General features: G+C 43.8%; 1 protein-coding gene across 2 annotated transcripts in view; it reads right to left on the bottom strand.

Moving 5' to 3' along the window:
* Positions 1-12,156: 12,156 nt before the first annotated feature.
* chst11 (carbohydrate (chondroitin 4) sulfotransferase 11) overlaps positions 12,157-27,865 on the bottom strand; it is a 274,852-nt gene continuing 259,143 nt past the window's right edge. For both annotated transcript variants that reach the window (XM_068050327.1, XM_068050331.1), the window contains exon 3: positions 12,157-14,066. In XM_068050327.1, coding sequence (XP_067906428.1) covers positions 13,212-14,066 — 855 coding nt within the window. In that variant the 3' untranslated portion in view covers positions 12,157-13,211. The remainder of the gene's footprint in view (positions 14,067-27,865) is intronic.

The following is a 27,865-nucleotide window of genomic DNA, read 5'->3' as shown; positions in this document are numbered from 1 at the left end:
AGAGTCAATCAGGTCTGTAGTATTCCAGGACACCGTTGATGATTGACCTGGGCTCATTAACGGGAACTGGAAGTGTAGACCCTTCAAGTGGAGTTGGGATCCTTCACACTTGGCTTCCTGCACATGACGACATTGCAATAAAAATGATCACTAGATGAGCAAGATCATTCAACTTATCCATCCAGAATTACCCTCAAGTCTCTCATTGTAGCATCCTGTTGCTTCTTAAATGACTACTCAATCTGGGAGTCCATTCTGTGCATTGATCATTCTTTGTATAAAGAGGATTTCCTAATATCAGCCTTAAAGTTGCCATTTACTAGTTTGAATTGTGATGCCTTGTCCCAATTTCTCAATATAATTCACCTTCTGGAATTACTTTCCCATGCCTCTTCTTATCTTTACCAGAAACCTCTATATGATCTTCCTTTCAAACTGAAGAGACTGATTTTCTCCAGTGCTTCATCATGACTCACACCTCGAAGACCAGGGATCTGCCTGGTGGCTCTTCTCTGCATTGCCTTTCCTCTTGACTATCTCTGAGATCTCTGTGTTCCTCCAATTCTGGCGTCTTGCACATCCCCGATTTTAATCGCCCTTGGTGGCTGTGCCTTCAGCTGCCTGGGTCTTAAGCTCTGGAATTCCCTCCCTAAATCTCACCACCTCTCTGATTCTCCCACCTCCATTAAGACACTCCTTAGAACTTACCGCTTTGACCAAGTTTTTGGTCACCTGTCCTAATATCTCCTTATACGTGTCCTGGTGTCAGTTTTGTTTGATAACGCTCATGTGAAGCGGCTTGGGATGTTTTAACAGGTTAAAGGCACTGTATAAATGCAAGTTGTTGTTGGGCCTTGTCTAACCAGAGATGGACACATTTGCCCTGCTTCTCCTTCCTCCGAAACAAGAAACACTTTGCCAAACACGCTTTTCCATGAAGACTGCAGCCGGTTAAACTGGATGTGGATAACGGGACATTCTTTAAAAGGATCGCACTTTCTCAAATAGAATTGAATGCTCAGTATGATTCAATATGTTCCACTAGCTTCTGCGTGCCGGTGACAGTTTGATAAATGGGGCGATTTCATTAGAAGTCCCAATTAGCCATGTCTTAAATCATTTTTGTCCTCGGCTCTTTAGCGTGTTTATTTTCTTAACGGAAACTTAAAAATTAAAACCTAGTCTCCAAATCTGAAAGCCTGGGGTGGTTTGGGAGTTGCAAAATACTTCAGGGAAAAGGCAGTGTATTAACAAAGAGGTTTACTTTCCTTTTCTACACAGCCCATGTAACACTGGAAAGTTCCAGGTTCTTTTTTTAAGGCAATGGAAAAGTACAGTAACTCTTTACTGTGTAGATCATTGGTATATACAGGACCCTTTTATAATGTGATACCTGAGACTTGCTGTTCTATGCCTGGTTTGTTTGTCTTCTGGTGTAAAGATTTTCTTGAGGTCTCATGTAACCTAAGATACATTATGTGCTTGCACCTAAGATTATTGCTCTGCAGTCAAAAAATCATCCCTCTTGGCACGGTGTGTGAAATGTTCTGTGTGATTCAAGGTACGTCTGCCCACATTGGAGCAAATATCCGCTGAAACATTTGCCTTTGACAAAAAGTCTATTCAACCAGCTGTCTTCTTAAAGATCTTTTTAGTCCAGCCATTGAAGCCAAAGTGTTAATCCAGAATTGACTATCTCACTGTCAAAACAGCCTTGTAAGTCCATTGGGTGACGTCCAAAATAGTAGCATCATCAAGCACAGAAACAGCCCATTCGGCCCATCGTTGAAAGAGCTATCCAGTTAGTTCCCACCCCCTGCCACCCTGCTCTATCCCTGTGGCCCTGCAAATGTTTCCCTTTTTAAGTATAAATCCAATTCCCTTTTAAAAGTTATTACTGAATCTGCTTCCAGCACCCTTTCTGCATTCAAGACTGCAACAATTCTGTGTTAAAAACAGTTCTGCTAACTCCCACCCTATTATTTTTTGTTAATTATATTAAATCTGTGCCCTCTGCTTAATGATCCTCCTGCCAATGGAAACAGTTTCTCCCTACCTTGAATGAAAATGGCTCAATAACAGAAACAGGCTATTAAATCAGATGAGACCGTATTGGCACTTAGCCTCCACTCGACACATTTACCAACAGCACATTTACCCACCCTTTTCCTACATCCTGGTATGCATTAAAAGACAGTTGTAACTTTTTTTTTAAAGCTACTATCTTATATTTTGTGTGCTCTTATGTACAATGCATGAAGGGCACTTAAAATATTTAAATTTACACACTTTATAAATCACTTGTTGGCTGGGAGTATTGTGTACAATTAAGGGCAGCGCACATGAGGAAGGATGCCAAGGTCTTAGAGAGAGTGCAGAAGAGATTTACTGGAATGGGCAAGGAATGAGGGACTTCAGTTACATGGAGAGACGGGAGAAGCTGAACTGTCTTTGCAAGAGTAGAGAAGGTCTAGAGAAGATTTGATAGAGATGTTCAAAATCATGAACAGTTCTGATAGAGTAAATAAAGGGAAATGGTTTCCAGTGGCAGAAGGACCTTTAACCAGATTTAAGGTGATTGACAAAAGAACCAGAGGCGACAAGAGGATTTCTTTTTACAAAGCGAGTTGTGATCCGGAATGCGCTACCTGAAAGGGTGGTGGAAGTAGACCGAATAGTAACTTTCATAACCCAATTGGATAAATACTTTAAAAAAAGGAACATATTTGCAGGGGAAAGAGCAGGGAATGAGTCTAACTGCATAGCTCGTTCAAAAATGGGCTGACGTTCCCCTTCTATGCTGCGTGATTCTGTGACACATTTGAAAGAAAATCATTGAATACATTTTTTTAAAGTGACATTCATTTAATGCTGTCTTCAGGACCCTTTTCCACTGGTCTGAAAGAACAACTTTAACACAATGGAACAAAGATTTGAGCAGTCCCCATTTTTGTGCAAGCAGCGAGTGCAAGGGATGGTTGAATGGTGAGATCCGAGGTTCACTTGGCACTGGGCCTTGGGCCTTATTACCATAGATCCTGGAGCTGCAGGAACCTAATATGTAACCCCATGCAGCTCACTAGAGAAGCAGAATGTCTCATTTTCTGCAGGAGTTCCTCAGCTCTATCATCTTCAGCTGCTTCATCAATGACTTTCCCTCCATCATCTCACCACTGAGTCTGTAGGTCAAGGGCTCAAGTCCCATTCCAGAAACCTGAGCACAAAATCTAGACTGACACTCCAGTGCAGTACTGAGGGAGTGCTGCACTAACAGAGCTGCAGTCTGGAATTTTATATTGGGCGGAAGACCCCGGCCAAAAAGTCAGGGGTGAGCCCACCTCTGCCGGGCCGGTGGAACCACATGGAATTTTACACTCCCCGGGCCCTTAATTGGCCTTGGGCAGGACTTCCACCAATCAGCCGGCCAGCAGCTCTCAGTCCCAGCAGCGCCACTGGGAGTGGTGGCCACTGCTGGGACTGCACCCAGCCGACAGAAGCAAGAGGGACGATGGCTCCGGAACTCAGGTACGCTTTTGGGCCCTTGCTGGGGACAATCAGCTGTGCTCCGGCAAGGCAAATGGGGTTGGTTGGGGGAGGGGCAGTGTTGTGCAGTGGGGGCGGTTGGTCCGTGGGGGTGATCCGCCGTGGGGCACAGGGTGCCCAATCAGGATGGGTCCCTCCCCCGGCCCACAAGGCCGTGCCAGGTTTTACCTGTTGGTGCGCTGGGGACCTGAGCCACCCACCTTCCGCTGGTAAAACACCAGCAGCGGCAGGTTGTAGTTAAGTTGTAGTTAATTGGCCACTTAAGGACCTTGATTGGCCTGGGGTGGGTGGGCTGTTACTCGCCGCCGCTGCCCTGTGTAGAATTGCAGCGGGGCGGGAAGGCATCGGGAATGGCACCAGCCGCCGTCCACTCAATTTTACGCCCCTTCCCGCTCACCAGCCTGCTCATGTGAGGGGCCATAAAATTCCTGCCACTGTCTTTCAGATGAGATGTTAAACTGAGGCCTTGTCTGCCCTTCCAGGTGGACACAAAAGAATGCAATGGCACTATTGAAGAAGAGGAGGGAAGTTCGACTGATGTCTTGGCTAATATATATCCCTCAACCAACATCACTAAAAAGCAGGTAATCTGGTCATTATCACATTGCTGATTGTGGGAGCTTGCTGTGCACAAATTGGCTGCTGCATTTCCCACATGACAACAGCTCAAAAATGCATCATTGGCTGCAACGTGATTTGTGACATTCTCAGGTTGTGAAAGACGCTATATAAATGCAAGTTCTTTTTTCTGTTAAAGGCCAGCGGTGGGGCTGTTCACTAACACACTTATTGTGCAGTGTCATTCACAACCTTTCCAATAATGAAGCAGCCGATGCCAGTCTACAGCAGGACCTGAACAGCATCAGGTCTCCGGGTCTCAGTGCTGACTTGGTTTGGAGAAAAACTGACCTTTAAAATAATAATACGTTTTAATGGACAATGTAAATGCGTCATTCTGTCAACCGGATATGTAAAATAAATGAAAATAACCATAAAGAGATTTTTACAACGATCTTAGTAAAGCTCAAAATTAGTTGGTGTAGATTTAAATTTGTAGCTGGAACAAGTTTGAGCACTCCACTTCCCGGTTGATATGAGGCTACAGAAACAAACAGCCCATAATTTGACCCAAAATTGGCAGGCTCTCAGCCGCAAGGCTGGCTTTTGTGCAGCAAATGGAAATGTTACATTGCTTTAGAGGTTGGGATTAAGACGCATTCTTGGGGCAGAGTACAATCATGGTTATACTGCAGCCAGGCGTGCAATGTGTGAGCCAGAAATGCTAGATGATGACACTAGGGTTGGGGGCAGGGTGGGGAAGATGATGTTCCATTCTGTAGCATTAACATGCCTCACACTGATAAGCAGATGTTCTGCGCACGATGTAAGGAATCAATTCAACTACATCGCACATTAATATTGCAGTAACTGCATGAGATATTAAACCTCTTAGGGGGACATAAAAAAATCCCATGGCACTATTCCGAAGACGAGCAAGGGGAGATCTCCCTGGTGCTCTGGCCAATATATATCCCTCAATCAACATCATTAACAGTAGATTATCTGGGCATTATCACATTGCTGTTTGTGGAAGCTTGCTGTGTGTAAATTGGCTGCCTACATTACAACAGTGACTACACTGCAATTGGCTGTAAAGCACTTTGAGATGTCCTGAGCCTATGAAAGATACTTTATAAATGTAATATTGTTCTACCATCTAAAGCATGTGGTTAAAACATTTTCTTATTAGCAAGGTAAAACTGAGTTTCAAATTTACGTGAATGCTGTTTATAAATGACAATTATGCTTAAATAAAAGACATGAAGATAGATTTGCATTTGCATTTATATAGTGACTTTCACAAACTCAGGATGCCCCAAAGTGCTTTGCAACCAATGACGTACTTGAAGTGTAGTCACTGTTGTGATGTAGGAAACACAGAAGCCAATTTGCACACAGCAAGATCCCACAAACAGTAATGAGATAATGACCAGATTATCTGTTTCTGTGATGTCGATTGGGAGATAAATATTGGCCCAGGACACCGGGGAGAACTCCCCTGCTCTTCCAAGACGCTGCCATGAAAACATTTACATCCACCCGAGAGGACAGACAGTTCTATAATACATCTAAATGATGGTACTTCCAGCAGTGCAGCATTCCCTTGCTACTGCACTAGGGCATCAGCCGAGATTTTTTGGGCCTAAGTCCTAGAGTAGGACTTGAACCCATGACTGTCTGACTCAGAGGCAACAATGCTTCCCACTATGTCATAGGTGTCAGAAAGAGTAGGGGTGCTCGCCGGGATTTACAGGCCAATATTTATCCTTCAACTAACATCATGAAAAAACAGACATTCGGGTAAATATTATTGGGTAAATATCCCATTGCTGCTTGTGGGAGCTTGCTGTGCACAAATTGGCTGCACGTTTCCTATACTACAACAGTGACTACGTTTCACAAAGTACTTTATTGGTTGCAAAGCATTTTGCAATGTCTTGAGGTTGTGAAAGGAAATATATGAATGCAATTTTGTTCCATCTTCTAACGATAGGTATTTAAAACAGTCACTTATTAGCAAGAGACAGCAATGAGATAGTGACAAGATAATCTATTTTTCATGCCGTTGCTTGAGAGATAAATAGTGACCAGAGAACCCCCAGAGAGAACTCCCATGTTCTTCTTGTCAGCCATGCCTCAGTATAGGTCTCACACTTGCTTCTTCGGTTGTCAGTTCAAGGCCCACTCCATGACTTGAGCACAAAAATTTAGGCTGAAACTCCAATGGGAGCACTGTAATCTGGAGGTGCTGTCTTTCAGTTAAGCCATTAAACTGAGGCCCCGTCTGCCCTCTCAGGTGGACATAGGAAGATCCCATGGCTCTATTTCGAAGAAGAGCAGCAGAGTTCTCCCGGGTATCCTGGCCAATATTTATCCCTCAACTAACATCACAAAAAACAGATTACCTGATCATTATCACATCGCTGTTTGTGGGAGCTTGCTGGGCTAAATTTTATGAGCCACCCCCCCACCCACCCCCCCTCCCGGCCCAGAGATGGGCTAGAAAACTGAGGTCCCCATAGAATTGCAATGGGAGGCGGTGGGGGCAGTGGGCCTGTTGCCTTCCCATCGGACCTCAATTTAGTCAGGGGCAGGATAGGCCAAAGACGCTGGCCCAGAGGCTAATTGAGCCCTCTAGAGGCCTATTAACAGCCACTTAAGGACCTCTTCCCCCCTGCCGCTGGCATTAAACCACATGGGGAGGTTGCCCAGTAAAACAAGACGACATCCCTGCAGACTTGGGGGAGGGGGGACCTTCTCTGAGTGCAATCTGTGGCTCACAGAGGGCCCCTGCCAGCAAACAACCCACCTCCCTGGACCCCTCTCCCACTGTACTCAATGCCCACCCACCCCGCCCTGCCCCACACCCCTCCAATCGCTAGAGCCTGACGGACTGGCCCCAGCGACCCCACCTCACTTACCTCAGATCTCAGTCGCTAGCCTCTGCAGTACCGGCCGTGGCCACCGCTCCCAGTGGTGCTGCCGATACGACCGAGCAGCCGGCCCTGTGATTGGCCGGCAACTCTTGGAGGCGGGATCCCCGTCTTTAAAGGGACAAGGGTCCCGGCGCCGGGCTGTTAATTGGCCTGGCGTCGTAGAATCGCACCGGGCGGACTCCAAATGGCCAAGGCAGGATTCAGCCCGGCTTTTCAGCTCGGCATTGGGAGCCCTGCTGGCAGCACAAAATTCAGCCCGCGGTGTGCAAATTGACAACTGTGTTTTCTACGTTACAACGGCGACTGCACTGCAAAAATACTCCATTGGCTGTAAAGCGCTTTGGGACGCCCTGAGTTTATAAAAGTCACTCTATAAAAGCAAGTCTATCTTCATGTTCTGCGATTATTTTTTACCGACACTAAACCTTTGTTAATTTATAAGATGCTAGACTGAGCTATTCTGATCAGTTCTTGATACTTCCAAGATTAACTCGTTAGTAAGATTCATTACAGCTGCACCATTACACAGTATTGTACCAGAAACAAAGCTCTTTAATATCAGTCAAACTAGGAGAAGGACTCGAAATCACAACCTTCTGGCTCAGGAGCACAAGTGCCAATAATGACCCCTAGCCAGTAACACCTGGTGGAAAGGGCAGCAGTGATATTACATTAGGACAGGATCAAGCACAGCGATGATGCCTCCCACAGTTGAACAGCCTGCTGACACCCATTCTCTCGGGTCGGATATGGAGTGGGCACCATGCGAGGGATCACTGATTCCCGTGGAAATATACGCCATCATGAGCCATGACAGGAGAAAATTCGAAAATAAAAGACCTGCACTCCACTCCAGGAATTAAGCACTCAGTCCACGCAGACAGCTCAGTGTCGTATCGAGGAAGTGCTGTAATGTCAGAGACGTTCGGCTCAATTTTCCCAGTTGGGTTGTGATCCCGACGTCGGCCTCAATTCTGGGTAGGTAACCCGGAGGTGGCTGTGGCAGGATGTTAGTCGCAATCTTCCCGGAGGCAGCCAATCAAGGACGGCGGGCAGACCAGGGAATCGGGAGACCCGATCAGAGGGTTCCGCAGCGATGTCTGGCTGACAGCCCCATTGGAAGAGGTGGGCGCTGTTGAGACAGGCAGGAGACCGCGAGGGTTCCCCAAAAAATGGAGGCGTGCTCTGTAGCATTGGGAAAAATTTAAAAACGCACGTGGCCACAGTTGTCAGGCCATCATCGTGGAGAGGAAACCACAGGATGGCCTGCTGCCCCAGCTGTCAGGCTGTTACATGCCAGCGGGTGCAGACGGGGTTGAGTGACAGGAGGCGTCAGTGGCCCCTTGGCCTGCCAGCGGAAGACCGCCTCCAGCTACCTGTGCGGCTCCAGCCTCAGCGAAGGGCCTGTCCGCCGTCGGGAAGATCCCTGTGGCACCATCGTCTCTCACCAGTTGGCCAATTAACGTCAGCCCTTTGTCTTTCACATGAAACATTAATTCGTGGCCACCTCTGTTTACTCAGGTGGATGTCAATGATTCCAATCAACATTCATTGAAGAGCATTGAGATCGCATTGGGTCCAGACCAACATCCTTCAAACACCACCCCCAAACACAGATCATTCATTGTTAGTATTTTGTGGGATCTTGCTATGTACTCACTGGGCTGCTGCATACATCTACAGGAGCACATTGGCCACACTTCAACAGAAATTAATTAACTGGGAAGTGCTTCGGAATGGCCTGAGGACATGAGGGCACCATGTAAATCATAGAATTATACAGCACAGAAGGAGGCCATTCAACCCATCGGGTCTGTGCTGGCTCTTTGAAAGAGCTTTCCAATTAGTTCCCCTCCCCTGCTCTTTCCCCACAGCCCTGCAATTTTTTTTTAATCCAAAAGAATGTAAGTTCTTCTCTTCTGTTACTGGAAAAAAAAGTCACAATTTCGATAAGAATGAATTCAGTCCACTGCTCCCGATTCAGAATATAGTCTGTTTTTTTTTCTTGTAATAAAAACATGTCCTTATCTTCAATCCTCAACAATCTACAGTTAACATAGCCCTACAATTATTAAAATGTCATTCAAATATTCCATGTTTGTTTGATTCCAGATTGAAATTTTATCTACAGATGAAGCTTTCTCTCCACAGGCCCTGATTACCCTGCTAAATCTTTCCAGCATTTTCTGTTTTGGATTCGGATTGCCAGCATTTGCGTAATTTTTTTTGTTTAGATTTCTATCAGCTCATTCTGCAACGTGCTATGACCTTTACAGCGTTACAATCCCTTAGACGATGCTTCAGTGAAACGCTTTCTCTGGCGATTGTGTGTCAAAAAAGAGCTTATATTTATGTAGCACCCTTCATAATCTCAGGACATCCCAGAGTGCTTAACAGCCAATGAAGTATTTTCAAAGTGTAGTCACTGTTGTAATGTAGGAAAAGCAGCAACCAACCTGCACACAGAAAGATCCCACAATCAGCAATGTGATGTTGAGAAATAGTTAACAGCCTGGACACCAAGCTGGGCTCCCCTGTTCCTCTTTGAAGTAGTGCTGTGGAGTCTGTTACAAGCACCTGAGAGGGCCTCAGTTTTAACAGCTCATCTAAAAGATGGCATCTCTGACAGTACCGCATCCCCTTAGTACTGCAGTGGAGCGTCAGTCTGGATTATACGCTCAAGTTCCTGGAGTGGGTCTTAGTTTAGTTTAGTTTAGAGATACAGCACTGAAACAGGCCCTTCGGCCCACCGAGTCTGTGCCGACCATCAACCACCCATTTATACTAAATCCTACACTAATTCCATACTGCTACCACATCCCCACCTGTCCCTATATTTCCCTACCACCTACCTATACTAGGGGCAATTTATAATGGCCAATTAACCTATCAAAGTGCAAGTCTTTGGCACGTGGGAGGAAACCCAGGCGGTCACAGGGAGAACTTGCAAACTCCACACAGGCAGTACCCAGAATTGAACCCGGGTCGCTGGAGCTGTGAGGCTGCGGTGCTAACCACTGCGCCACTGTGCCATCTTGAACCCACAACCTACCAAGTCACAGATGAGAAGATTATCACTGAGTCAAAGTTAACACCTTCACTCAAGTGCTACAAAATATTATGAAAAAATAATTTCTATAAGCATCTATTACAATGTTAATCCTCTTCAGAATAAATACACAAAGAAATTATTTTCATCCCACATTTTAATGAAAGTTATTTAGAAAAATAATTAATCAGGCTCAAGTGAAGCTCTCAAGAAAGGTTGAATGACTAAAGCAACATATCACAACAATTATTGATGAAGACTAACAGTATAGTTCCAGCAGACAGTAGATAGATAGATAGATAGATAGATAGATAGATAGATAGATAGATAGATAGATAGAAAGAACAAATTGAAGACAAGGCTTCTACTGCGTACATAGAAGTAAAAGAAATTAAAACACTCAAGAAAGATATTAAATTACTTGTCCACATAATGCTTTGTGCATGCGTGTAAGAAAATAGCACTCTCTTCAACAAGAGGAATATCACAAAATCTCTTTAAGTTACCTAAAAGCACTGAAGACTCTATTAAACAGGAATATCCGCCAATGGCTGTTCCAGTTTCCACTAAGTTGCTTACATATTATGTCAGCGTAAACGCAATAAAAGTCACAGTGTATATACATTACGGCACGTCTAGGAATATTGAATACTTGGCAATCTGGAAGACAAGACAGGAGAAATGAAAAAGAGTGAAGGAAAGTGGAGAGAAATGGTACAAGAAAACCAGCCAGCAATTCACCCGCAAAAATAAATAATTGGAGCCCAGTACTAATCCTTCACAACGAGACATTTTCCCTTCTGCATTCAAAGAAATAAATAGGGCACCTGCCGTTAAGATAGACACACCTCAAAATCTTTTCATAACACAAATAATGCATCAGCTATTAGTGCTACTTCTAAGTAACTTAATTAACGTGCTGACAAAAACAGTGCTCATTGAACAAATATTTAATCAAGCACTTAAATATGTTGGCAAGTGAACTAAAAAACTTCGAGACATAATGCTTGTACTGGGCTGTAGAGATTGGAAAGATAATACGACAGAACTGTAGACATAGAAGGAAGTAAAATATCTTCACAAGGTTTTCACTGGAAATCTGTTATTGTTAGTGTGTTGAATTAGCTTTCCATTTTTTCTAAATCTAATCTAACAATAATCAAGACATGCAAATGGAGGCCATCAAATTTCTTACAGGTGTGAAGAAAACCACCTGGAGTGTCCATGGGATTTCTCCCTATCTCCGGTTGCAACTTCAGTGGAAGATCGGTAGAACATGGGAGTAGCGGCAGGAAATTCTTTTCTGCAGGGGTTTTCCAACCAAATCACAATGGACGGTCAGAGGTCACTGATTATTTATCGAATGTAGAAAAGTTGCACTAAGGTGCAGCTTATACATCAGCACCTGGGATTCCCAGTAACGGTTCTCCCAATCTCCTACCATTGCTTCAGCGGGAGATCAGCGGAAAGGTGGGAGATACGGCCGCTTTTCCACTGAACTATTGGAGGGAGATCTCCATGAAAACTCTCCAAGTAGAATAGTGAGTCCTTGTTTCTCTGTGCAGCTTACTGTATTGAACAGTAAGAGAGCTGTGACAACCTCCCAATCCTGTGACCTCTACCACCTAGAAGGACGAGGGCAGCAGGTGCATGGGAACACCGCCACCTCCAAACCATCTTGACATGGACATATATCAGACATTCCTTCATCATCGCTGGGTCAAAACCTTGCAACTTGCTACCTAACAGCTCTATGGGAGCACCTTCACCACATGGACTGCAGTGGTTCAAGAGGAAGGCTCACCATCACCTTCTCAAGGGAAAATAGGGACGGTCAGTAAATGCCAGCCTTGCCATTGACGCACATATCCCAAGAATAAAAAAAACGCATTAGTACTATGATTAAGATATGTACATCTATTTTTTGGTAGATCGAATACCCCATGAGTTTAATCTGATTCTGTAAATCTTTCCAAACATTGTTTTCACAGTTCCTTCTGACAGCAGTGCTGAGTTGTGGGACTGTGGTGTACGTTCATGAATAAAAGGCAGCGATGCATTTTAATATTTCGTTTCTCCAGAATTCTGTGTAATTTTGTAAATCATGCTTCACAGCTTGAAAGAAAGATCATTTTAATTTTAAACAATTCTCCAGTCTTGAATTCTCAACTAGCAGTTGAATTTAACAATGTACACTCTAACAAGCTCTGGCTTTTACAGGTGCACTTTATGACTCTCGGCTCTTTTGGGAGGTTTTCCATGGACCCCATGGCAAACAGCAACACCCCCTTCCTCTCCTGCTTCCCCTCCTTCATCAAGACAAAACTATCCAGCAGGACATTGGTGTAGGTGGGAGGTGGGGGCGGAGCCTGTTGTCAGGGGGAAGGGAAGCTTTGGCTGCCTGCAGCCATATTGGAAAATCCCAAGCCCACTTGCCCATGGTTTTCCGATATGTGATGCTGGCAGGAAATATCAGCCCTGGGCTGTTTGTGGGGTGTTCTTTGTGAAAGGGGAGCACAAAAGTGACGCAATGACTGCAGGGACACTGTTAATCAATCTGCTATTAATCTGGGGCTTGGCATCAGATGACAGAAGCCTCATGTTAGCTTTCTTAAAAGAAAAATTAACCATAATCGCAGTTTAAATCTTTGAAATACATGAAACTAATTGCTGAAATGCTGATTGTACAATGATACGGCAACTACCACAAGAAACTCCTTTTATATTCAAAATCGGCTCACTAGCAATTTACTACAGTACAGTCAAATCAGAGGGTAACCCCGCTTTTTAAGGGTGAGATATTAACAGTCTTCCAAACTGAATCCTGGACGTAGGGAAGCTCCTGATTACAAACCACCTCCTGACGGTAATGCAAAGCCTCTTATCATACACAAGTGAACTACACGCCTATTCAGGATAGTAGAGTATGCCAGGAAATAAATCTTTAAACTAGCCCAAGGTTCCATTACCCTGCAAAAAGAGCAGTTCGTTCTTACAAAGTTATTTAAATAATTCCAATTTTTGCTGCTCGCAGCAACGGTGAAAGTCTTCATTCAATTTACAAAAAGAAACTGCTTATGCAATTATAACAAATAAAGACTTAAATAAGCCATCAGGCATTCTCATGCCAACTTCAGGTAGCTTGGCATGGAATAGTTAAACATTACAAAATCTAATTTGTAGAGATTGAACAGTTTTGTCTGGAAGGTGGCGCTGATGTTTTGGAAAAACTGGGCCGTCATTTCATCTGTAGTTCTGGTGGATTTGGCATAGGTGGGAAATTTGATGTAGTCTCCAACCCCAGCCAGACGCAGAATATAGTTTGCATCCTCTTGTAGTGTTTCATACTTCCCTATAAGGTTGTAGTGGATGTGGCAAGGATGGCACAACGAGGACACTGTCTCCCAATGCTCATTGAAGGGTTCCTCTTTCTGCGTGTGGGGGTCGATAAGGTAGCCCACAAACTCCTCAAACAACACGCTGTCGCCGTTGAGCAAGGCCTCCTGGGTTGCGTTCTTCCTCTGCCGGCGAATGATCTTCGTTCCGTACCGTTTGTGAAAGGACGTGTTGTATCTTCTGGTGAACTTGTTTCTGTACGCCGACACCAGCCTCTCAAAGGGCTCGCGCACAAACATGAACTTCAGATAGTTTTTCAAGCGGTGGTTAATCTCTGGGATGCTGTACTGATTGAGGGTCTTCAGGTTTGACGAGACGTGAGCTTCATTCGCCGGGATTTCCATTGGGTCCCTGTATTTGCCCCTTCCTGTGAGGACCATCATAACCCTCTTCCAGTTTGTACAGGCCACTTTAGGCACGTAGCAGTAGATCATCTCATGGTCCTCGTCTACAACTAAATGTTTCAGATCATCAGGGGTCAAAACCCGCCTTTTACGACTTCTGGCGCTGTTGGCTCGACATGTCTGAGTGATCTGGTTTCGTCTTATCTGATGTGTGAGTTCTGTGCTTGAGAATTCATACTGAAATAAAGCACATTAAATAATTAAGAACATGTATGAGCATGGGTGAACACACAATCATGAGGTAATTTTGCTGTAGCTTCTTCTGGCAGACTGCAGTGCGCAAAAATGCACAGCACTGGAAGATGTCACTTAAATTAATTAAGAAGTGGATTACACCATAGACCTCTCCAGTGTGTTATAGTCAATCATTGCTGTGCCCTCAGTTTGATCCACTCACTGAAGAGCTTAAATGAAAGTCAAGTATGGGAGTTAGAGCTCAGAATGGGAATCAAACACATAGGAAATAGGAGCTGGATAGGCCATTCAGCCCCTCGAGCCTGCTCCGCCATTCAATAAGACCTTGGCTAAACTTTCATATCGACTCCACTTTCCTGCCCTATCCCCATATTCCCTGATTCCCAGTAGAGATGCTTTACAGTTAATCATTCTTGAACAAGGTGGACTTTCCTCACTTTGATCCCGTGGTACATAAGTCAGGAGGAAGTGGCACAATGCCAACTTGCCAGCTCTCCGCCCCTTTTACATTAGGCTGTGGTTGCCCTTTGGCGGTGGAGCTTGACCTATGCCTGCAGAGGCTGCGTCCCAAACAGAAGTCCACAAGTGAGGTGGGGGTGAGGGGGAGGGGTAGGGCTCTTATAACCTCCTGCATTATTTCCCAGTTTGCTCGCTGACCAGGTTCTCAAGGCCGTTGTGTCCCAAAGAACATGGCACTCTGGTTTTCCCTTGGGCGTGTGGAGGTCTAGGGGACAAGACTGAAGCCTTCCAGAATGGTTTCTCTTTTATAAAACACCCCAGAAGGTCTTGACCTCCGGGTTTCCTGAGAGGCCTGTAGCTGCAATTCATTTTCATTCCCCTTGTACTAGGTTTTGCCAGATTGTGGCCAGAATTGAAACATCTGCTCTGAAATCTGACACATACTGGGATATATTTTGAAACCCGCCCTAGACAGTCAGTAGTCAAAGGGTTAATTGGCCACTCCTTATTGAAATGCCCTGAGGGAAACGACCTGGGTAATTATTATTCTGATAGGTCAACCAAGTAAGAAAAGCCTCCACATAATGACCTCAAGAGCTCTTAATCTGCTGCAGGCACAATTGGATTTAACCACACTTTCAGAGGTTGAAATGTTGGGTTGGTAAATCAAAGACAAAAAATCCAATAAACCATTAACAGTACCTTGTAACTTCCAATCAAAATAGCCACTTAATTGAGATCTAAACTCTTTTCCCATTCTGAGCTGCTCTTTATAGAAGAGAGCATTTATGGAGAGAAAACTGAGCCCGCTTGTGCTGTCTTTATCAGAATAATTTGTATTCATATATTGCCTTTTTTATTCATTCTTGAGATGTGAGCGTTGCTGGCAAGGCCAACATTTATTTCCCATCCCTCATTGCCCTTAAGTGGGAGTGGCTTGCTCGGCCACTTCAGAGTGCACTTAAGAGCCAACCACATTTGTGTGGGTCTGGAGTCACTTGTAGACCAGACCGGGTAAAGATGGCAGATTTCTTCTCCTCAAGGATATTAGTGAACCAAATAGGTTTTTATGACAACCCAGGAGTTTCATGATCATTATTAATAAGACTAGCATGCTATTCCAGATTTATTAATTAATTGAATTTAAATTCCCCCAGCTGTTGTGGTGGGATTTGAACTCATGTCTCCAGAGCATTAGTTTTGGCCTCTAGATTACTAGTCTAGTGACATTACCACCCCTAAGAAGGAGATGTAAATGGAGGGTGACCAAAATTCGAGTCAAAGAGGTGGGTTTTGAGGAGGGTCTTTAAGGGAGGGAGTGCGGTGGTGAGGGGAAGGAGATTTCATAGTAGGTGACTGATGGCACAGCTGCCAATGGTAATAGTGAGGTAAAGGGAGGAACGGTGTGGGGGTTGGAACAGAAGCCAGTGCTGGAGATGCTCTGTCTATGTTCAGCTGGATAACAGTGGAATCAGGTGAGGACAGTGCCAATAATCTAGACATCAAAAGGGAGGCATAGAAGGAGGACAGTGCGAGTGACAGGTTCAAAGGCTACAGGGAAGTCAAGGAAAATATTTTTAGCTTTTTTTATTCGTTTGTGGGATGTGGGTGTCGCTGGCTAGGCCAGCATTTTTTGCCCATCCTGAATTGCCCTTGAGAAGGTGGTGGTGAGCCGCCATTTTGAATCGCTGCAGTCCTTGGGGTATAGGTACACCCACAGTGCTGGAAGAGAGTTCCAGGATTGGGACCCAGCGACAGTGAAGGAAAGGCAATATAGTTCCAAGTCAGGATGGTGTGTGGCTTGGAGGGGAGCTTGCAGGTGGTGGTGTTCCCATGCATCTGCTGCCTTTGTCCTTCTAGGCGACAGAGGTCACGGGTTTGGAAGATGCTGTTGAAGTAGCCTTGGTGAATTGCTGTAGTGCATCTTGTAGATGGTACACACTGTAGATGGTGATGAAGGGAGCGAATGTTGAAGGTGGTGGATGCAAGGCATGAAACTTCTCAATGTTGATGTTCAGAGAGACTTGGGTGTACTCATATAAGGAACACAGAAAGTTAGCATGCAGGTACAGCAATCAATTAGGAAGACAAATAGCATGTTGGCCTTTATTGCGAGAGAATTGGGGTACAAGAATAAGGAAGTCTTACAACAATTGTATAGGACTTTGGTAAGACCACACCTGCAGTACTGAGTCTTGACCTCCATATTTAAGGAAGGATATACATGCATTGGAGGCAGTACAGCAAGATTCACTAGGTTGGTTCCTGGGATGAGAGGGTTGTCCTATGATAGGCTGAGTAAATTGGGCCTATACTCTCTGGCGTTTAGAAGAATGAGAGGTGATCTCATTGAAACATACAAGTTCTTAAGGTGCTTGACATGGTAGATACTGAGAGGTTTTTTCCCCCTGGCTGGGGAGTCTATGGGGGCACAGCCTCACGATTAGGGGTCAATTATTTAGGACTGAGATGTGGAGAAATTTCTTCACCCAGAGGGTTATGAATCAGTGGAATTCTCTACCCCAGAGGGTTGTAGATGCACCATCATTGAGTATATTTAAGGTTGAGATAGACAGATTTTTGGTCTGTCAGGGAATCAAGGGATATGAGGAGTAGGTGGAAAAGTGGAGGTGAGGCAGATGATCAGCCATGATCGTATTGAATGGCGGAGCAGGCTCGAGGGGATGTATCGTCTACTCCTGCTGCTATTTCTTCAGTTCTTATGTTCTTAAAACATAGATTTGGGAGGTAACATGTTCAAGGATTTTGGAGAGGAAAGCAAAGTTGGATATGGGGTGGGAATTTTCAAGGATGATTTTTTTGAGAGGTGGTGATGATGGATTTCCAAGGGAAAGGAGATCATTTACAATGTCAATTATACTTCACCTTTGGTTCCGTTTCCATGCTATGCCAGAGCAAAGATACAATAGAAAGCTGATTATGTGACACAGCTGGCTGTATTGGCTATCTCTAAATCTCACCTCAAATAAGTGTTACAATCAGAACTAGTGACTTAATAATCCAACCAATGACTACCCCCCATTGTTGGAGGATGATCTGAGTAAAGCAGGACTCGTTACGATTAAGTTGGCTCCAGGGCATCACGTTTGGCAACTAGAGATGGAACCCAAGTTGAGCCTCTTTTGTAGGTTTGGCAATTCAATCCGTGAGCCAGGCAGATACAAAGTACTCTAAGAGGTGGGGTGGGTGGGGGAAGTGTGATGTTTGACTCATTTGTAGAATCTGGAGGTGTAGATCCATCACTGAGGTTTGGAAATCTTCCCATTTTGCACCAATTAACCCTACAATCCAATGGCTGGTGGTCTTATCTGGAGAAGCAACAGGGACTCACGTGTGCGATATTGTATTAAGCTGCACAGTTTCAGTTAGTTAAACTCTTGCACTGCCCCTATACACACTTGGGAGTCCCTAGGCTTTGGCTGTTACCAACCTGTACCTAATGTCTTTCAGCTCAAGTAAGTGAGGTGGGTCTTCCAATGAGAGACTGGTGCACTCAATATCAGGCAAATACACATGAATTCCACAGTAGTTTGGTTTTTAAAGGAGTGAGTTTCCATGCACGTGGCTCACTAAAAGATAGCTTGATTTTACACTTATGCCATTATGAATATTACCAGTGCAAAGCCAGTTTTTTTTCTTTTACTGAAACCAATAAAGAACATATATTTATTTTACACCTTTCACTACCTCAGGACATCCCAAAGCGGGATACAGATAATTAAATACTTTCAAAGTGTAGTCACTGCTGATGCCCTAAGCTCTGGAATTCCCTCCTTAAACTTCTCCACCTGCTTTAAGTCACTCCTGAAAACATACCTCTTTGACCAGGTTTTTGGTCCTAATAACCCATATGTAGCTTGACGTCAAATTTTGTTTCAGAATGCTAATGTGAAGCACCTTGGGATCTTTTATTAAGATAAAGATGCTATATAAATGCAAGTTGCTGTTGTTGTTAATGTAGGAAAGGCAACAGCCAATTTGTGCAAGGCAAGGTCCCACAAACAGAAATGTTATGATCACATCATCTGTTTTTTTCAGCAATGCTGGCAGATAGATGAACATTGGCCAGGAGGAATACCCCTGCTCTATTTTCAAAACAGCACCAGAGGATCTTTTACATCCAACTGAGAGGACCTCTGTTTAACATCTCATCTGAAACACAGCACTCCCTCAGTGGAGTGCCAGCCTGGATTATGTGCGCAAGCTTCTGGAGGACGACTTGAACCCATGACCATCTAACACAGAAACAGTTAGGGATACCCACTGAGCCACAGCTGACTTTTGACTTTGCACTGCCATGCTTCTTACTAATTGAAAATGGCTGAATATCCAGTAAACTTCTCATTAATTAGTAAAAAGAAAGGCTCATTGGCAGTCACTCACAGCAGGCAGTGCCCTGCATATCCGTTTCAAGTGTACACATGTTGTTCTCCCCTAGTTCCTGGTCTGGTGTTCAATGGCCAGGGTTGTCACAACCCCCTATTTGTTGAGAATGTTGATGCTACTGTCCCAGTAGGTTCTGGCAATGTAAAGTCAGCATGAACCAATTTCCATGTGATTTCCTTTCATGTTCTACATGGGTTTCCACAGAACTCATTATAAGGCTGTTAGGCAGAGCTACTACGATCATGGTCTGTGAGACAGAACTGCACGATGTTAATAAGCTCCAGACGTGACACCTTGCACTGATAGAACAGGCAATTCAGAGAGGGAAAATAAAAAGAACGCAAAATAAAAATAATTACTTTAGCTTGGTAATGCTTCATTTCAAGCAATCGTTTTGCCTTCCATATGTACAAGCTTGAACTTCTAAAAATTGGAACATGTCATTCAATTTTACATGGGGTTTGGAAGATAAAATGGATTGATAAAAAAGATACTCGGGAACCTCCGCATAACCGTGGCATAGCTATAGCAACATCAAGCAATATATCCAGAGCTGGAGCTACATCTTGGGCATAAATAATGCAAATACCTGAAACAGGATTGCAAGACTCACTTGAAAGGCTCAAATTGAGCCTTTATTTTTAGCCACTTTTGTGAATGCACCAGTTTTAAAATCATTTTTTGAGAGTATTCCCAAATTTCTGTCCTCTGCCAATCAAGGTGCAAAGAAAGATGTGGTACTCTACTCCTTTATAATATTACCGATGCAGGACCATTGGAAAAACAGGAGTTCGACTGCAGAAAATTTCTAACATAGTGTGTGATGTAACTGTGCATTACAGTCCCAAGCAATTTTGTGTAGCGCAGTTGAAGATTCCATTCAAAACTCTTGAATTTAACATCTCACAGTAAGAGTAAGTCCTCAAATTCATCATTAACAGACCACAATCTCAGTAGACCTACTTTGATTCAGCCATACCCATTTTAGGATCAAAGGGACTCCTGACAACGCAGCGGTCCACCGACATCGTCAGAGTGCTCCAAGCTGCGTACATGCGCAAATGGTCTCCTTTTAAGATACAATACTGACGTCAAATGGGGACTGGGTAGCTCAGTTGGCTAGTTGGCCAGTGTGTGTGGTTCAAGACAACATCAACAGGTTCACTTCCTGAGGAAGGCAATGGGAAGTCACCTCATATGCCCACTTCCTTAGTTATGCTCGTCTCTCCTGGGTGGAGGAAAAAGAGCAGAGGACCTGTCTGTGGACAGATCACCACCACAGTGGCGCTGAGGTTAAATACATGTTTCAGGCACTTAACGTTTGGTTTTGAATTGCAATTTCATTTTCTTTTTATAAAATCTTGTGAAATACTTAGCATTATTTTGTAGCCAGTAAGTTGCAGCTAGCTAGTTGGGGCCATTTTCAGAGTTTCCATTGCTAGCAGGAAAATTTTGCCTGCTGATCCTGTGTATTGGGAATTGGGATTTTCCATACATTAATAATGGAAGGGAAATGGAGGGAAGCGGAGCCATTATATCCCAATATCAGTCTGTCAACCATCCACACAAATTCAGAACATTGGGAAATATATAGTCTGTCCAAAAGCTTCCCTGGGGATCTGCAATGGCAACTATAGCTGTAGGAACATAAGAACAGAAATAGGTCATTCAGCCCTCATGCCCGTCCTGTCATTCGGTTAGATCATGGCTGATCTGTATGTTAACTTCATCTACTCGTTTTGGTTCCATAACCCTTACTACACTTGCCTAACATAAATCTATCAATCTCAGTTTTGAAATTTTTAATTGGCCCCCAGCTTTTTGGGGGATCGAGTTCTAGATTTTCCATACCCTTTATATGAAGAAGTGCTTTCTGACGTCACCCCTGAATGGCCCAGCTCTACTTTTAAGGTTATGCACCATTGTTCTAGACTCTCCCGCCAGAAGAAATAGTTTCTTCCTTTACACACTATCATATCCTCTAACCATCTTAAACACCTCAATTAAATCACCCTTTGATCTTCTATAATCAATGAAATGTGCAATATGTCCTCATAATTTAACCCTTTTAGCCCTAGGCAATGGGCCTCGTCTGACCCTCAGTTACGTTTGTACCCAAATTAATCCAACTACGAGTCTTTGGAAAGCCAGGATAAGTCCAATTGCTGTTTATATGTCAACCACTGAGACGGGATTGCAATTTCATAGAAAGTCAGGTATCAAAACAGTCAGACTTTGAAATGTTAATGTATGTGGCTGGACAAACCATGGAATGGGCCAAAGTTAATTCCATTGTTTATTGTTAACCAAGGGAAACCTTTTGGAGGGAGGTAGTTATTCCGAGCCAGCATGCAAGATGCTTTCCCTCCAGTTTGTGGACTTCAAAATGGGATATTTTCCTGGGTTTGTGGCCAGACGCACTGGAGCACCGAGGTACAGCGCATATTGGAAAATTCGGAAGGTCGCAGGCCTTATCGGTAAAGAAACCCATTTTAATTACCTCCATTTAAATTAATCGAGCGAAACTCAGTCAGCTCTCTTTACAGGCCAACGCTCCCACCGGCCCATATTTCTGCTATTTGCTGTATCCAGGTCATCCAGTGAACCCAGAGCACAGACATACATAAATCTCCCCACAATCATCTCACTCTAAACATAAAATAATTCCCATAAAAGAAATAAAGACCTTGAATTTCTATAGCTCCTTTCATGACCTCAGGATGTCCCAAAGCACTTTACAGCCAATGAAGTACTTTGGAAGTGTAGTCACTGCTGTAATGTAGTAATTATTGTTGTAATGACCTAAATCACTGCACAGATTGCTCATGGCTTTAGTTCCATCAGGAGATCTGAACTCTGTGGGTCAACTAGGATCATCGCCAACATACAACATTGCTAGAGAAGGTCTATGGAAGACTGTTCCATCCAAAATGCATAGTCAATGTCTAGATGTGTAACAATAAGAAGGGCACTTTACCTCCTGTGGCAAAAATTGCAAGACTCCACTCCCTGTGCAAATTCTTGCTAGACTCAAGCATAGAACGCAGAAATGAGGGCTATCGGGTTATAGTTCTACCTCTGGTCCATGTCTAATAGGCTCTATGCCAGCAACGACTTGAAATTTCTATTCTTATGTAATTCTGTCTATCTCACTGCTTCTGTGTATTACTTTACTTGTAAATAAATCTGACTGTTGAGTTTTAGCCTGCGTTGGTCCGATGGCAAAGTATTTTTGCATCTTTTGAATGAGACCAGGAGAAGGTGGACATCCCTAGAGGTTTCTGGCATAGAATACAGTGTAACCGGAGCGTAATTGTTGATCTACAGTATGTTATCCTGCCTACGGCATATATTAGGCCATACGTTTAAGGTCATAGGATGCTTGGTCTACCTATGAAAACATGTCTTATTTCCATATTGTAAGTAGAATAAAAATGTTGGAGGAAAGCCCAAACTGCACTGAATAGAAACCATTGAATTCAACTTAATAGCACAGCCATGATAGGTTGCTATCAAACTTACATCTACAAAATACCAAGAATTAAAGGTAAACTCAATTATAATATATAGTTTGGGTAACAAAGTATAATTTACTTATACCCAACATTCATAAGTAACTTAAACTGTACTCTCTGTTCATGATGGCACTTGGAATCCTTGATTAAATTATTATCTTCTTACTCCCTCTGAACATTAATGTATTTGTATAGAAACACAGAATATCCTGCCTGTGCAGCTCTAAACATCTACCTTTGAACAATTGCCAGTTTTCAGGACTGGTAGTGGGAAGAAATCATTCCTGTTCTGATCAAATGCTAAGGTCATGTAATCAATGGAAGTAGGCCATTTGTTTCAAAAGACACAACAGCCCCGTTTATCTCATTTATTTTGAAGAATTAACTTTCTAATGTCTGAAAGGCTGAAGCTTATCGGCAAGTTTTAGCTAAACCATTTCCTTATGAAACTTATCCCTTTGTCTAAAAAAAAGATGCTTGACTAAAATATGTTCTCCTGAATTGCTTTAATGAGGACTAACTGAACCATTTTGCAACTTCACCATCCCAGAGACAGTAATTTACTGATGATCGGATTGCAACTCAGGACAAAGCCAGATCAGCTGATTGGGACCCACAATTATTTTGCCAGGTTTTTAACTTTTTAAAAAATAAAATGGCACTTCTACAAATACAGTATTGCCAATAGCTAATGACACGACTATTGACCTATTCCAGTCTCTTGTGCATCTCCGATTTTCTTCACGCCACGATTGGCAGTCGTGCCTTCAGCTGTCTGAGCTCTATGCTCTGAAATTCCCTTCCTAAACCTCCCCATCACTCTACTTCTCTCTCCTCCTTTCTTCTTCTTCTTTGGCCTCCTTGTCTCGGGAGACAATGGGTAAGCGCCTGCGGGTGGTCAGTGGTTTGTGAAGCAGCGCCTAGAATGGCTATAAAGGCCAATATTAGAGTGACAGACTCTTCCACAGGTGCTACAGATAAAATTGGTTGTCAGGGCTGTTACACAGTTGGCTCTTCCCTTGCGCTTCTGTCTTTTTTCCTGCCAACTGCTAAGTCTCTTCGACTCGCCACACTTTAGCCCCGCCTTTATGGCTGCCCGCCAGCTCTGGCGATCGCTGGCAATTGACTCCCACGACTTGTGATCAATGTTACAGGACTTCATGTCGCATTTGCAAACGTCTTTAAAGCGGAGACATAGACGGCCGGTGGGTCTGATACCAGTGATGATCTCGTTGTACAATGTGTCCTCGGGGATCCTGCCATCTTCCATGCGGCTCACACGGCCAAGCCATCTCAAGCGCCGCTGACTCAGTAGGGTGTATAAGCTGGGGATGTTGGCCGCCTCGAGGAATTCTCCTTTAATGCGCTCATTAAAGCTAAAGTCTTTGACCAAGCTTTTGGTCACCTGCCCTGAGGTCTCTTCATGTGGCTTGGTGTCAGAATTTGTCAGAACAGCACTCCTGAAAAGTGCCTTGGGACATTCCACTAAGTTAAAGGTGCTATATAAATGAAAATAGTTGATGTTGACTTTATGAAGCCCTTGAAAAAAATTCATATGTTACTTGATGCTGCTTCTTAATATTATCTGTGGGTCTATGAAACTTCACTCAACCAAAGAAAAGTTAATTGAATGCCAATACAAAAAGCAATACAAATGAACCAGCATGGTATCAAAACACAGTGCCCAACATAAAATGTGCTTCTGTGACTGGACAACATTTCCTAAATAATCCTCAGTGTGCTAAGAATTACGCTGACAACCAATTTAAGATTGTCAGTAGGGCTCACAGTGTGGCGCATTTGCGCCTACTGGAAGCTACATATATTAATACACAGGGCCTTGTTCTTTGCAGACAGAAACAACATGTACAAACATTGCGCCTGTTTTAGCTTAACAAAATTAGTGACAGCCATTCGCTGGTTCATTCCTCAGGGCAATGCCTGGCCCAATCAGAGTCAAGCTGCCTGGCTTAAATTTCAAACAAAGCTTGGCTGTTAACTGTCAGTCACCATAAACTGGTGCATTCTCCATGGCAACGCCTCTACCAATCAGAGTTCACTTGCCAACCAATCAGCACTCTCTTCTCATACAGTATAAAGTAGTTGTTTTCCCTTCATTGGTATTCTTGCGGATTGTCCTGATGAGTGCAGGACGAAAAGCTTTGACAACATGTTTCTATTTTCAGCAATACTCAAGTTCTGTACTACCAAATGACTATTTATTGTACATAACAGAATATATTTATAAATACAGTAGGTGAGTGTCTTTGTGGATGACACTTAGTCCACGTGATCTCCCAAACTGGTTTGGATTGCCTGAGGAGGTCGGTGAGGAATTCTCCTGAGTATATTTTCCCTTCGTGACCCTTTTCCAGTGGTGCAGTAGATGGTGATGTGGGGTGGGAGGAGGTGGGGTTAAAGGGGAAGAAATACTTGGTCATGCTGTTCCAGTCATTAATGACAGTGGGGCAGGCTTGTTGGGGCAGCTGGGCTTCTCCTACCCATCAATTTTATATGTTCATATAAATACATATTTATAGTCTTTTCTTATTTTAGATGCTGGTTGGATGCTGTGTCTTTCCAGTTTTTACAGCTTGTGTTCTGAGCTTCAACGAATAGTTTACTGAGACCTTAAATCACACCATTGATCAGCTCGACTTCTACAGGGCATCCCTGAAATCATATGGGGAATGGGCACAGAACTGTAATCTGAGGCAATGTGATTCTATCAATGCTGTGACTCTTGTACCAAATGGATGGGGGATGACTTAGGACTTTCAAATTTGATGATAAAGTGATTGATTCTGTTAACTGATGCTATCTTAGATTCTGACAGTAATTATTCCCCAGGAAATCAAGACCAGTGTCATGCAGAGACACGCTCCCCATAGGTCACACACTGACCCCTTTTAGCTGACGAGCCCACGCTATCAAGGCTAGGGAACGGTCAAGATAAAAGTCACATTTGATTAATTGTTAACTTTAATTTGCAGAGCAACCAAACTGCAGTTTAATCAGATTAAGCTCCGTGAAGGTTGAATTTGACCTGATTGTTTGCAGTCTGTCGAGATAAGTCACACTCCACAATGACTGAATGAAGGGTATGTACAAAGAATCTCTGAGCACAAGGACACGATTGACTGGCCGCTCACTATCTTTCATTTTGATCAGCTGCTCACTTTGTCCGCCGTGGCTCAGTTGGTAGCACTCTTGTCTCTGAATTAGAAGGTTCTGGGTTCAAGACCCACTCCAGGACGTGAGCACAAAAATGTAGGCTGACACTCCAGTGCATTACTGAGGGAGTGCTGCACTGCCAGACATGCTGCCTTTCAGGTAAAACATTAAAGTGAGGCCCGTCTGCACTCTCAGGTGCTTGTAAAAGATCCCATGGCACTATTTTGAAGACGAGCAGGGGAGTTCTCCCTGGTGTCCTGGCCAATATTTATCCCTCAATCAACATCACAAAAAACATTTTGGACATTATCACATTGCTGTTTGTGGGAGCTTGCTGTGCGCAAATTGGCTGCCGTGTTTCTTACATTGCAACAGTGACTACATTTCAAATGTACTTCATTGGCTGAGTGATGTCCAGTGTTCATGAAAGGCACTACATAAATGCAAGTCTTTCTTTCATTTTTTGGTGAGTTTGGAAACAGGTTTTTGCCCAGCTGACTTGACTTAGCTAAAATAAAAGCACAATACTGCAGATGCAGAGGCCATGGATGGATTTGAAAACTAGGAGGAGAATGTCACCGCTGCGAAGCCCTGATGCCTTCCACAGAACTGGATCAGTTTTGTTATTTAAAATAGGATCAAAAACTGACTAAATAGCCTGAACCATGCCCTAGGAAAGAAATGAACATCACAACATTATGGTACATTCAGTCAATCCATTTATAGCTGCTGTATTAGTGAAGGGGATTAAGCAACTGATGGTGGTTCCACTTAACTTGTCTCCAATGATTGAATCTTAGTAGAAACCAACTGTACTGCTTCAATAGAAATCAAACACAAACTGAGCTTGACATCTTTGATCTTGTATTCATGTATCATATAAAATACCAATGAGAGCAATTCTGTGATATTGTATTGTTGTATGTAAGTTTACTGTACTTCAGATGATTCCTTCCGAGACAAATTGAGTTTTTTTAATTCATTCGTGGGAGATGGGTATTGCTGGCTAGGCCAGCCTTTATTATCCATTCCTAAATGCCACTGAGAAGGTGGTGGTGAGCCGCCTTCTTGAACCGCTGGAGTCCATGTGCTGTAGGTACATCCACAGTGCTGTTAGGAAGGGTGTTCCAGGATTTAGACCCAGCGACAGTGAACAAACTGCGATATAATTCCAAGTCAGGATGGGGTACGGACTTGCGGACTTGGAGGTCCTGCTCTTTCCAAGTGGCTGCTGCCCTTGTCCTTCTAGGTGCTAGAGTTTTCAAGTTTGGGAGGTACTGTTGAAGAAGCCTTGACGGGTTGCTGCAGTTCTACTTGTAGATGGTAAACACTGTGGACATGGCGCACCGTTGGTGGAGGGAGTGAATGTTGAAGGTGGTGGATGGGGTGCCAATCAAGACGACTGCTTTGTCCTGGATGGTGCCGAGCTTCCTGAGTGTTGTTGGAGCTGCACCCATCCAGGCAACTGATGAGTATTTTATCACATTCCTGACTTGTGCCTTGTAGAATGGTGGACAGGCTTTGTGGAGTCAGGAGGTGAATTCCTTGCCACAGAATTCCCAGCCTCTCACCTGTTCTTGTAGCCACAGCATTTTTGTGGTGGGACAATTATGTTCCTGGTCAATGGTGAGCCCCAAGATGTGGATGGTGGGGGATTCAATAATGGTAATGTCATTGATATCAAGGGGAGGTAGTTATAAACTCTTGTTAAGGTGGTCATTTTACACTTGTGTGGTGTGAATGCTATTCACCACTTATCAGCCCAGAATGTTGTCCAAGTCTTGCTGCATATGGACACGGACTGCTTCAGTATCTGAGGACTTGCAAATAGAATGGAACATTATGCAATCATCAGTGAACATCCCCACTTCTGACCTTAAGATGGAGGGAAGATTATTGATGAAGCAACTAAGATGATTGGGCCTAGGACACAACCCTAAGCAATGCCCTGGGGCTGAAATAATTGTCCTCTAATAAGCACAACTACAATCATCTTCCTTTGTGCCTGGTATGACTCCAGCCAGTATAGAGTTTTCCCCGATTCCAACTGATTTCAACTTTACCACAGCTTCTTGATGCCACACTTGGTGAAATGCTGCCTTGATGTCAAGGGCAGTCCCTCTCACCTCACCTCCCGAATTCTGGTCTTTTGTCCATGTTTGGTCCAATGCTGTCATGAGGTATGGAGCTGAGTGGTCCTGGGGGAATCCAAACTGAGCATCGGTG

The sequence above is a fragment of the Heterodontus francisci genome, chromosome 18 (genome assembly GCF_036365525.1).
Source record: "Heterodontus francisci isolate sHetFra1 chromosome 18, sHetFra1.hap1, whole genome shotgun sequence".
In the NCBI taxonomy this organism is placed as follows: Eukaryota; Metazoa; Chordata; class Chondrichthyes; order Heterodontiformes; family Heterodontidae; genus Heterodontus; species Heterodontus francisci.
The sequence above is the reverse complement of the archived record's forward strand: the minus strand, read 5'-3'. Positions and strand labels throughout refer to the sequence as shown.